The 13,336-nt window shown below is 37.1% G+C and overlaps 1 protein-coding gene across 29 annotated transcripts in view; it reads left to right on the top strand.

Annotated features, from left to right (window-relative positions):
• The window catches only part of LOC105358519 (uncharacterized threonine-rich GPI-anchored glycoprotein PJ4664.02-like), a 44,178-nt gene that overhangs the window by 14,808 nt on the left and 16,034 nt on the right, over positions 1–13,336 (top strand). For 21 of the 29 annotated variants that reach the window (XM_023956937.1, XM_023956829.1, XM_023956852.1 and 18 more), the window contains 22 exons: positions 26–82; positions 3,135–3,343; positions 3,448–3,512; positions 3,697–3,845; positions 3,924–3,977; positions 4,487–4,543; positions 4,786–5,067; positions 5,355–5,411; positions 5,656–6,189; positions 6,477–6,533; positions 6,778–7,227; positions 7,516–7,572; positions 7,817–8,434; positions 8,705–8,761; positions 9,006–9,194; positions 9,622–9,839; positions 10,122–10,186; positions 10,270–10,415; positions 10,648–10,710; positions 11,067–11,105; positions 11,296–12,996; positions 13,166–13,213. In XM_023956937.1, coding sequence (XP_023812705.1) covers positions 26–82; positions 3,135–3,343; positions 3,448–3,512; positions 3,697–3,845; positions 3,924–3,977; positions 4,487–4,543; positions 4,786–5,067; positions 5,355–5,411; positions 5,656–6,189; positions 6,477–6,533; positions 6,778–7,227; positions 7,516–7,572; positions 7,817–8,434; positions 8,705–8,761; positions 9,006–9,194; positions 9,622–9,839; positions 10,122–10,186; positions 10,270–10,415; positions 10,648–10,710; positions 11,067–11,105; positions 11,296–12,996; positions 13,166–13,213 — 5,172 coding nt within the window. The remainder of the gene's footprint in view (positions 1–25; positions 83–3,134; positions 3,344–3,447; positions 3,513–3,696; positions 3,846–3,923; positions 3,978–4,486; positions 4,544–4,785; positions 5,068–5,354; positions 5,412–5,655; positions 6,190–6,476; positions 6,534–6,777; positions 7,228–7,515; positions 7,573–7,816; positions 8,435–8,704; positions 8,762–9,005; positions 9,195–9,621; positions 9,840–10,121; positions 10,187–10,269; positions 10,416–10,647; positions 10,711–11,066; positions 11,106–11,295; positions 12,997–13,165; positions 13,214–13,336) is intronic. The other 8 variants (XM_023956906.1, XM_023956915.1, XM_023956920.1 and 5 more) reach the window with 6 other exon arrangements.

Genomic DNA, 13,336 nt, shown 5'->3' on the forward strand with positions numbered 1-13,336 from the left:
ATCAAATCATTCTTTTTCATTGCAGAAACTGCATCAATTACAACAGCACCCTCAACAACAGGGATTACAATATCAACATCAGGTAAAATTATGTCCTGTTTACTCTTCTTAAACTATGCATTCAAATAAAACAAAAAACATTTTTGTTATGTTGCTATATATGAAAAAGTGCCTAATAGCACCCAGACAGAATTTTAGTCAGATTTAGTTGATTAATGAATGGCTAAATGATCTATTCTGACTTTCATCACTAGTTAGTCCAGCAACACCACCATCAAACATAACCTCACCAGCTATAACCATCACCTCACCATCAGTTAGTGCAACTTCAACACCAACCATTTTAAAATCGCAATCAATCAAATCCAGTTCACTGCCAGTCAGCTCAAGCTCACCATCAATCAGTACAATTTCAACACCAATCAGTTCAGCCTCACAACCAATCAGTGAAACTTCCCCATTGATCAGTGCTGCTTCAACACAAGTCAGAACATCCCAACAACAAGTGAAGGAAACTGCCATTGCAACTTTACCACCAATCATTTCAACGTCACTATCAATCACAGAAACTTCACAGCCATTCAGCTCAAGTTTATCATCAATCAGTACAACATCAAAACCTATTAGTGAAGCCTCACAACCAGCAGTTGAAACGTCAGCATCAATCAGTACAACTTCAACACAAGTCAGTAAAACCTCCCAATTAGTCAGTGGGACTTTACCTTTATTTAGTACAACTTCAATACCAGTCACTTCACCCTATCAACCTTTCAGCAGAACTTCACTTTTACTTAGTACAATTTCAAAACCAGTTACTACAGCCTCAGAAACAGTCATTGGGAACTCACCTTCCATCCATACAACTTCAACACTAGCTAGTACAGTATCTCAAGCAGTGAGTGAAACTTCACCTGTATTCAATACAATTTCAATACCAATCAGTACAGCCTCAAATCAAGTAAGTGAAACTTTATCATCAATAAGTACAACTTCAACACTAGTCCTTTCAGCTTCTTCATCAGTTATTGCAACTTCAACACCAACTAGTACAGCCTCACAACCAGTCAGCGGAGCTTCACCTTCATTAAGCACAACTTCAACACCAGTCAGTGGAAAGTCACCTCTATTAAGTACAACTACAAAAACAGTCAGTACTGCTTTACAACTAGTCAATAGCCGCGGTTACATGGGCAGAATATCTTGATCGGATCAATGGTCGGGTTAAAATTCACCAGTGCACATGGGCACAGAAAACCTTTTTCCGATTAGAACAAACGTTCCCATGGCTCATACTCTCGTTCGGAATGAATCATTTGGGCATGCGCAGTAGTGTAAAAATCACCCGGATGCGGATATAGGTCCCGTTGTAAACAAACCGCTTCCACAGACATTTATGCAGCAGCTCGGTAACATACGAGACGATCTTCCAAACGTGCTTTTATTAATGTCATGAATATTATGAATTGCCTGTTCGCTCATCGTTATATTTAATCTGTGTGGTCAGTGCTTTTTTTGTGGAAGAATTAAGCTGGACGAAAGCTTAGGACAGGCTAACACGGGCTAACATCATTAGCCTGATGGATGGACACAAAATCCAGGACCGTGCGAGAAACGCAGCAATCTGCAGCTTTCTAAGGACTGAGCGACATTTATTTCTGCTCTGAAAGTTCACACAGACCGCCCCAAAGCCACTCTGTGAGCTAGCGGCCCGAGCTCTGTTCAAACACGGTTCCTCCTGAGTCCTGCAGCCGCTAACCCAGAGCGGCGGGACGGCTCGCAGTCTGAATTCTCCCACACATAACAAAACAACAAAACGCACACGTAACCCCCCCCGACACAACATTATTAATCCAGCTGCTCTGCTCACTCGGGTGCCAGTGGACCGAGTGAGCGCTCCTCCTCCGAATCTCCCCCGTGAGGGGTGTAAGAGAGGGGAGAGCCAGCGGGGCGAGAGCGGAGCGGCGCTTTTCACGGGGTGTCCGCAGAGCTGGTCGGTCCCGTATGCGCTCCAAAGCTTTCTCTCAGCGAAACACCGTCTATGCGTGACGTAAACCAGAGCAGCAGTGACACACGATCGGAATGACCGTTTACATGCTCCACGATCGGATAAACGATCGGTATAACCCACCTATCTCGATCGGAAAGAAATTCTGATCCGAATGAGTCTGACCGGGGCAGAGTATTCCGAACGGCGCGTTTACATGACGCATTTTCTTTCCGATCAGGCGTTCATTCCGATTAGTTTTGCCCATGTAAACGCGGCTAATGTAACTCCTCCAGCAGCCCCATTAAGTTCTTCACTTAGTTCCATTTCAATGGCAACCAGTACATCACCTCTTGTCAGTCCAACTTTAACACCAACTAGCTCAAGTTTAACAAAAACTACCACTGCAACTTTAGCAACAGTCAACCCAACTCAGCTAATTAGTACAACTTCACCATCAGTGAATCAAGCATCAGCCACCACAACTTCAGCAGCATTTACAACAACGACCCCATCAATGACTGCATCCTCACCATCAGTCAGTCTGTCCTCGTCAGCATTTTCAACAACTTCACCAACAATTAGTACATCTTTTCCACCTGGTAGTACGTCTTCACAATCAGTCAGTCTGACCACACCATCAGTAAATTTGACTTCGGCAACATCATTATTGCTGACTCCCACAGCAGGTAATCACATGCACCTCAACAGATGACTTGGTAAATACAAAATAAAAAGAAAAGAAAAAAAGCAGTTTTATATATATATATATATATATATATATATATATATATATATATATATATATATATATATATATTTTTTTTAAGTAACCATTAAGTACAGTCATTGGCCTCTTTAGAATCTTTAAAACAACTATCACCTTAAAAACTAGTTTTGTCTCAGGTAACTGCAATAAAACTAAGGTGTTTTTGATCAGAGCAGTATATGTAATCTTTCATACACACAATTGTGGTTTTATGTTTTCATGGAGCTTGGACACTTTTTAGACGTATTTTTCACCAAACAATCTACAAACTCTGTATGTTGTTGAAGGCAAGCAATAAAAATGCTTCTCAAATATTTCAAAAAGAAAACTTTTGTTAAAACATGTTTTGTCTATAAATATGTATTCATTTTTTCTCAACAGAAACTAAACAAACTTCACAACCAGTTTCAACAACAGCAGCAATTCCAACAACAACAACAACAACTGTATCGACAACAACTACAACTGCTGCTCCACAACCTGAATCAATAATTGTACTGGTTTTTAAATTGGAACAGACATTTATCCCTGCACTGGAAATCAATACCTCTCCAGAATTTATCAGTCTTGCAAGGGGCATTGAACAAGCTGTAAGTTTGCTGAAATTCCGTCATCTCTTGGAGTTGAATTTATCCTTGAAGCATTGCAGTGGTAAAACCCTGTCAAACTGACAATAAATTTTCTTTTTCCACAGCTTTATGCCATTTATTCAGAAAGATTTTCAGGGTTGTTCCGGCGAGCGAGAGTCAAGTATTTCAGGTAAATAACATATTGTCTTAAATGGTAATCATAAAACAGTTGTTTAATATGGTTTAACGATTTAAGGTGTATCAAAATTAATATATTTTTTCTTAGTTTTATTTTATGTTTTTATGTTACATATAGTACCTTGGCTATAAAATAACCCTGTTATGAAAGACAATTAAAACGTATTCTCTTGCAGACGGGGTTCAGTTGTGGTAGATTCGGAGCTGGAGTTTAATAATGCTACTTCAGTACCACCAGCTAACGCTGTAGAGACCACCCTGGTGGATGCATACAACACTTCAACCTTTAACTATACACTGAACACAACAAGCATCGCTGCTTCAAGTAAGCTTTACTTGATACCTACTTAGAGGTTGCTTTAAAACTTATTAAGAATAAATAACTAATATATTTATTTATCAGGAATTGAAACAACCACCCTTGCACCTACAACACCAATGGATTTACCTACAACAGGTAATTGTGGGCTTGAATCACTGTTTATAGATTTGTTCCGTTTAAATTGTTATTATTGTTATTTTGTCAAGACATATTTCACAGACTCCAGACTTACGTATATATTATGATTCTTGTGCATCCTTTGACAAAAACATTGAACAAAAGCTTTCTGCCGGTGACCAATATTTCATCAGCAGACACAGAAAATTTCATAGCAATCAGTTCAACCTCAATTGTGGTCAGCCTGGGTTCAATTAGGATTTTTTTTTTTTTTTGTTGGAGTGCCTCTCTATAGTGTGGTTCAGTGTGGTTTAGGGTTAGCGTAATCTTATAGAAAATAATATACGAAAAGGTTGAACACAGAAGCAGTTTTTCTTTTCACAAGTAACCATACAGAAAACTGCCAATAAGTACATGGCAGCCCCGAGAAGAGAACTATGAAAGATGAAATTAAAAACTGGTCAGAGGAACTTTAGGGAATCATTTTCTTTCTTCTTTTTAATACTTTCTAATACTTTTTGTGGCAGAAAATGCATCACCTACAACAACATCTTCAACATCAGCGATTTCAACTGTTACATCAGGTAAAACTGGCACCCAACTTTTTTTTATTCAGATCACTGTTTACCAAATCATATCAGAACCTTTAATGTACTAATCACTATTATACAGTAACTGTGCCGGCTGCTTATTGCACGAGATTCATGTTCTTTTTTTGTCAAGATGCATGCCTCTACAAATGTTAAAAACCTAAGACAGATATTAAGAAAAAAATATTTAATTTATTTGGACTTTTTACAAACTATCTATAAAATTCCACCACTAGTTAATCCACAAACAACACCATTGGACCTAACCTCATCAGCTGCAACCACCACTTCAACACCAGTCACTTCGACCTTGCAACCAATCAGTGAAAGTTCACCACAAACAAGTCCAACTTCGCCATCAGTCAGCCCAGCTGTAATACCAGTCAGTTCGACAGTACAACCAATCAGTGAAACTTCACCACAGACAATTCCAACATCACCATCAGTCAGCATAACTTCCACACCAATTGCTTCAACATCACTTACACTACCACCAGTCAGTCTGGGTTCAACACAAGGTAATATTTTGTTGGAGTGACTTCTTAAAAAAAAAATTCTTTTAGCAAGTTGAATCTTATATCTTATATAATCTTATATAAAGAACATTAAAAGATATAACATGAGCAGATTCTTCTGACATATACATTCAGCACACAGCCTATACATAATGACCTTGAGATAAGAGATTTTAAATTGTTCATGTATTTTGTTTTAATGGAAAGTGTTAACATAAGCTACTAGAACTTTAGTTAACTCATTTCTATCCCATTTTGTCCAATTTAATAATGTTACATTTTTTTTGCAGAAACTGCTTCACCAACAACTGCATTTTCAACATCAGTGATTTCAACTTCAACATCAGGTAAAATGGCTTCAAATCACCTTCTTTTAAGTCAGATCCCTATTAAGCAAATCACATAAGAACCTATATGTCAAATGTCAATATAGACTAATTGTGTCTTCTGCTTATGCAAATCCATGTAATGTATGTTCATTTTCAAAATGTTAGCATTTACACATTCTTAAAAGCCAAGACACATTTCTAAAAATATTGTTCCAATTTGATATGAATGTTTACATCATATTTATTAAAATTCCACCACTAGTCAAACCACCAACAACACCATTGGATATAACCTCATCAGCTGCAACTATCACTTCAACACCAGTCACTTCGACCTTGCAACCAATAAGTGAAAATTCACCAAATACAAGTCTGACGTCACCTACAGTTACCACAGCTTCACCACCAATCAGTTCAACTTCACAACCAATCAATGAAAGTTCACCACAAACAAGTCCAACATCACCATCAGTCACCACAGCTTCGCCACCAATCAGTTTGACTTCACAACCAATCACCGGAGGTTCACCACAAACAAGTTCAACATCACCATCGGCCACCACATCTTTACTTCCAATCAGTATAACAACACAACCACTCAGTGAAAGTTCACCACAAACCAGTTCAACATCAGCCTCAGTCAGTACCGTTTTACCTTCAATCACTTCAACGGCACAACCAGTCAGTGAAACTTCACCACAGACAATTCCAACATCACCATCAGTCAGCATAACTTCCACACCCAATGCTTCAACATCACCTACAGTACCACCAGTCAGTCTGGGTTCAACACAAGGTAATATTTTGTTGGAGTGACTTCTTAAAAAAAAAAATATTTTAGCAAGTTGAATCTTATATCTTTTATAATCTTATATAAAGAACATTAAAAGATATAACATGAGCAGATTCTTCTGACATATACATTCAGCACACAGCCTATACATAATGACCTTGAGATAAGAGATTTTAAATTGTTCATGTATTTTGTTTTAATGGAAAGTGTTAACATAAGCTACTAGAACTTTAGTTAACTCATTTCTATCCCATTTTGTCCAATTTAATAATGTTACATTTTTTTTGCAGAAACTGCTTCACCAACAACTGCATTTTCAACATCAGTGATTTCAACTTCAACATCAGGTAAAATGGCTTCAAATCACCTTCTTTTAAGTCAGATCCCTATTAAGCAAATCACATAAGAACCTATATGTCAAATGTCAATATAGACTAATTGTGTCTTCTGCTTATGCAAATCCATGTAATGTATGTTCATTTTCAAAATGTTAGCATTTAAACATTCTTAAAAGCCAAGACACATTTCTAAAAATATTGTTCCAATTTGATATGAATGTTTACATCATATTTATTAAAATTCCACCACTAGTCAAACCACCAACAACACCATTGGATATAACCTCATCAGCTGCAACCATCACTTCAACACCAGTCACTTCGACCTTGCAACCAATAAGTGAAAATTCACCAAATACAAGTCTGACGTCACCTACAGTTACCACAGCTTCGCCACCAATCAGTTCAACTTCACAACCAATCAGTGAAAGTTCACCACAGACAAGTCCAACATCACCATCGGCCACCACATCTTTACTTCCAATCAGTATAACATCACAACCACTCAGTGAAAGTTCACCACAAACCAGTTCAACATCAGCCTCAGTCAGTACCGTTTTACCTTCAATCACTTCAACGTCACAACCAGTCAGTGAAACTTCACCACAGACAATTCCAACATCACCATCAGTCAGCATAACTTCCACACCCAATGCTTCAACATCACCTACAGTACCACCAGTCAGTCTGGGTTCAACACAAGGTAATATTTTGTTGGAGTGACTTCTTAAAAAAAAAAATTATTTCAGCAAGTTGAATCTTATATCTTTTATAATCTTATATAAAGAACATTAAAAGATATAACATGAGCAGATTCTTCTGACATATACATTCAGCACACAGCCTATACATAATGACCTTGAGATAAGAGATTTTAAATTGTTCATGTATTTTGTTTTAATGGAAAGTGTTAACATAAGCTACTAGAACTTTAGTTAACTCATTTCTATCCCATTTTGTCCAATTTAATAATGTTACATTTTTTTTGCAGAAACTGCTTCACCAACAACTGCATTTTCAACATCAGTGATTTCAACTTCAACATCAGGTAAAATGGCTTCAAATCACCTTCTTTTAAGTCAGATCCCTATTAAGCAAATCACATAAGAACCTATATGTCAAATGTCAATATAGACTAATTGTGTCTTCTGCTTATGCAAATCCATGTAATGTATGTTCATTTTCAAAATGTTAGCATTTAAACATTCTTAAAAGCCAAGACACATTTCTAAAAATATTGTTCCAATTTGATATGAATGTTTACATCATATTTATTAAAATTCCACCACTAGTCAAACCACCAACAACACCATTGGATATAACCTCATCAGCTGCAACCATCACTTCAACACCAGTCACTTCGACCTTGCAACCAATAAGTGAAAATTCACCAAATACAAGTCTGACGTCACCTACAGTTACCACAGCTTCGCCACCAATCAGTTCAACTTCACAACCAATCAGTGAAAGTTCACCACAAACAGGTCCAACATCCCCATCAGTCACCACAGCTTCGCCACCAATCAGTTTGACTTCACAACCAATCAGCGAAGGTTCACCACAAACAAGTTCAACATCACCATCAGTCACCACAGCTTTACCAGCAATCAGTTTGACTTCACAACCAATCACCGAAGGTTCACCACAGACAAGTCCAACATCACCATCGGCCACCACATCTTTACTTCCAATCAGTATAACAACACAAACACTCAGTGAAAGTTCACCACAAACCAGTTCAACATCAGCCTCAGTCAGTACCGTTTTACCTTCAATCACTTCAATGGCACAACCAGTCAGTGAAACTTCACCACAGACAATTCCAACATCACCATCAGTCAGCATAACTTCCACACCAATTGCTTCAACAACACCTACTGTACCACCAGTCAGTCTGGGTTCAACACAAGGTAATATTTTGTTGTAGTGACTTCTTAAAAAAATATATTTTTAATAAGTTGTTATATAGATATATAGAACACTAATATATCAAACATGAGAAACTTATTCTAACAAATAGATTCAGCATTCAGCCTATATGTATACTCTGACCTATAGATAAGGGATTTTAATTTTGTTATGTTTTTTATTTGAAAAGAAAGTGTTAATATAAGCTACTTTAGTACACTCATTTATATCCCGTTTTGTCCTATTTAATAATGTTACATTTTCTTTGGCAGAAACTGCCTCAGCAACAACTGCAATTCCAACATCAGTGATTTCAACTGCTTCATCAGGTAAAATGGCTTCAATTCACCTTATTTTAAGTCAGATGCCTGATAAACAAATCATATAAGAACCTATATGTCAAATGTCAATATAGAACAATTGTGTCTTCTGCTGATGCAATTCCATGTATTGTATTTTCTTTTTCAAAATGTTAACATCTGCAAATTCTTAAAAGCCAAGATAAATTTTTAAAAATAATCTTCCAATTTGATATCAGTGTTTACATCATTTTTATCAAAATTCCACCATTAGTCAACCCACCAACAACATCATTGGACATAACCTCATCTGCAACCATCACAACACCAGTCACTTCGACCTTGCAACCAATCAGTGAAAGTTCACCACAAACAAGTTCATCACCATCAGTCAGCACAACTTCCATGCCAATTAGTTCAACATCATCTACAGTACCACCATTCAGTCTGGGTTCAACACAAGGTAAGATTCTGTTGAAATAACTTTATATAAAATGTACTCACTGTTTAACAGATCAAATGATGTCTTCTCATACATCAACCATAGAAAGCTAGAGCAATAGCCATAGGAACTTAAGTTGTTCTTCTTTTTTCTTTTAAATAACATTACACATGTGTGTCAGAAACTACACAACCCACAACACTGTCGTCAACATCACTAATTTCAACTTCAATTTTAACACCTTGTTTTACTAAGTTCAACTTCTACAATAGTTATTTCAAAGCCAATTATTTCTACAACTATTGAAGGTAATTTAGGTCATGAAAAATAATATTACATTGGATATTTGATCATAATTTATGTATTCTGTACATGTTATTTATAAAATTTTGCAACTCATGTTTCACTTATGAACCAGCAGTACTTATTTAACGTTTTTATCATTCAGCAGTGACAACTCTGACAGCCACCACAGCTGCAACCAGTGGTACATCTGGCACCACACCTTCTACTGTGCCAATCACTACTGCCCCACCAACCAATCCACCTTCACCCAATGAGGGAGTTCTGTATATTACATTCCGTCTAAGTGACACATTTACAGCTGAACTCTCTGATAATAGTTCTCCGGGATTTAAGTCTTTGGCAAACAAAGTGGTCATAGAGGTAAGACTATGTACATTTAAACGTTTAGTTTTTTCATGACAAATCTTCTAATAACAAACAAACTTACCTCAAAAAAATTATTCACATTTATTAGGAAAATTAATAAATACATACAACATAATAAATTTTTAAAAATTGATTAAGATTTCATAATTTTATGTCTGTTTCACTCTTACTGTTATAAACCAAGACCTATTTAATAAATATGGGAATGTTTATGTTTTTACATGTGCTAGCACAACACATGAACACAACTTCAACAGTTTTGATCCTATATTTCAGGTAAACAGAGTATGCAGACTTATCTTTGGACAATCTTTCCTGCGGTCTCTTATTAATGCATTCAGGTGAGAGAATATTTACATTTTTCTCTTGTACAGTTTCATTATTTTCAATCTAATTGTGTGTGTTTGTGCGTTTTCTGTTACAGGAGTGGCTCAGTGGTCGCAGATATGACTCTGGTGTTTCAGGATAACAACTCAGTTCCCAATGAGAACAATGCAACATTGCAACTTGACAATGAGCTTACCAGCAACAAAACGTCTCTCAATATCATAGATGGCAGTGTTGTAGCAAGTATGTATTAAGTAGCTGGTTAAATGATTACTCAGAGGTCACATTAAATGTTTTAAAATATTACCTTTTTATCATTACGCCACTAAAAAATGTTGGTTGTATTTATTTTATCTGGTTGTTCCTCAGAAATAAGCAAAGCACAATGGAATTTATTCTTGCAGGGAAAGCCAGGACAAAAGCTTTTTCGTTTTATTAATTTAAAATTGTGCTGTTTTTTCAATTATTTTTATAGATTTGACAAAAGATGTTTTAACAACTGTTCCCTCTACAACCGCAACTTTAACACCCACAACAGGTAATAAATATAGACAGTGACACTGTGTTTCTTTGGTGATTGTTAACATTAAGGGTCAAAGTTATGTATAAATTACATCCTAAAATGGTTACACTATGTGTGATCATAGATTATTGTGAAAACAATATAGCCAAGCATATGACTCTCAATATTTATTTCATGTTTTTTTAGTCTCTTTTGTCTTACCAATGACCAATTTCTTTGGAGACAAATGTCTATAGAAATCTTTTAATGTTGGAAAAGCGAAAAACATTAAGAAAATGTTCTCGTTCATGACATCAATTTATTTCTACAGGTAGAGCCAAATAAAATGATTGATCTTTTTATATTTAAATTTGATCATTTTCTCTATCTAGCAGGAGCTGCCACTACTGGAATTCAACCATCCACAACAGGTAATATTAAAACACAACCAGTTATATATACTAATTGTAGGTTTATTTTCAAATATAAAATATGTTTTTGTTATTTATCATCTGAAAACTGCTTATAACAAGATTATCAGTACTACAAAGTGTCGCACATTGTATTTTTTTTGAACAGAACACAATTCTTTTTAAATGACCAATTTGCTTTCACCATTAGTTTTCCCAACACCAACACTGAGCAAAACATCACCTATTGAAAACACATCAACAGTTACTGCACCCTCACCTCCTGTCACTGAGACTTCAGCACCACTCAATCCATCATCACAAACCACCAGCACAACTACAGCATCACTTAGTCCATCGTCAGAAAGTGCCAGAACAACTACAGCATCACTTAGTCCAACATCCGAAAGTGCCAGCACAACTACAGCACGACTCAGTCCATCATCACACCCTGTCAGCACAACTACAGCACAAATCAGTCCATCATCACAAAGTTCCAGCACAACTACAGCACCACTCAGTCCATCATCACACCCTGTCAGCACAACTACAGCACAAATCAGTCCATCATCACAAAGTTCCAGCACAACTACAGCACCATTTAATCCATCATCACAAAGTGCCAGCACAACAACAGCGCCACTTAGTCCATCCTCACAAAGTGTCAGCACAACTACAGCATCACTTATTCCATCATCACAAAGTTCCAGCACAACTACAGCACCATTTAATCCATCATCACAAAGTGCCAGCACAACAACAGCGCCACTTAGTCCATCCTCACAAAGTGCCAGCACAACTTCAGCATCACTTAGTCCATCATCAGAAAGTGCCAGCACAACTCCAGCACCATTCAGTCTATCATCACAAAGTGCCAGCACAACTACAGCATCACTTACTCCATCATCAGAAAGTTCCAGCACAACTACAGCACCACTTAATCCATCATCACAAAATGCCAGCACAACAACTGCGCCACTTAGTCCATCCTCACAAAGTGTCAGCACAACTACAGCATCACTTATTCCAACATCAGAAAGTGCCAGCACAACTACAGCATCACTAAGTCCATCCTCGCAAAGTGCCAGCACAACTACAGCATCACTTAATCCATCCTCACAAAGTGTCAGCACAACTACAGCATCACTTAGTCCATCATCAGAAAGTGCCAGCACAACTACAGCACTAGTCAGTCCATCATCACAACCTGTCAGCACAACTACAGCACCACTCAGTCTCTCATCACAAAGTGCCAGCACAACAACAGCGCCACTTAGTCCATCCTCACAAAGTGTCAGCACAACTACAGCATCACTTAGACCAACATCAGAAAGTGCCAGCACAACTACAGCATCACTTAGTCCATCCTCGCAAAGTGCCAGCACAACTACAGCATCACTTAGTCCATCCTCACAAAGTGCCAGCACAACTACAGCATCACTTAGTCCATCATCACAAAGTTCCAGCACAACTACAGCACCACTTAATCCATCATCACAAAATGCCAGCACAACAACTGCGCCACTTAGTCCATCCTCACAAAGTGTCAGCACAACTACAGCATCACTTAGTCCAACATCAGAAACTGCCAGCACAACTACAGCATCACTTAGTCCATCCTCGCAAAGTGCCAGCACAACTACAGCATCACTTAGTCCATCCTCACAAAGTGCCAGCACAACTACAGCACTACTTAGTCCATCATCACAACCTGTCAGTTCAACTACAGCACCACTCAGTTCATCAGTTCAACCTGCCAGCACAATTTCTACACCACTCAGCCCATCATCACAAACTGCCAGCACAACATTTGAAGCATTTAATTCATTTTCAACCACAGTTAAAACAACACCAGGAAGTTTATTTTCCATAATAGTTACTTCAAAGCCAATAACTTCTATAACCACAGAAGGTAAGTTAGGTCATGAAAATTAATATTACCAGTTTTTTCAGATGATTACTTTTTAAAATGTATTTTATTTCTTTTCCATGCATTACATCAACTCTTTTTTAAAAGTGGAGCCATAAGAAATATATTCCCTGTTTTATATTTTAATTTTATCATTTACATTTTGTGGCAGGTGCTGTCACATCTTCCTCTACAACAGGAAATGAGCCAACCACAATAGGTAATATTACAACTGAACCAGTTATACATAATTATATATATGTCTTATTTTACATGTGAAAAACCCTATTGTCATTTATCATCTGAAAACTGCTTCTGACGGGATTTACATAACTTACATAAC

Source organism: Oryzias latipes, chromosome 1 (genome assembly GCF_002234675.1).
Source record: "Oryzias latipes chromosome 1, ASM223467v1".
In the NCBI taxonomy this organism is placed as follows: Eukaryota; Metazoa; Chordata; class Actinopteri; order Beloniformes; family Adrianichthyidae; genus Oryzias; species Oryzias latipes.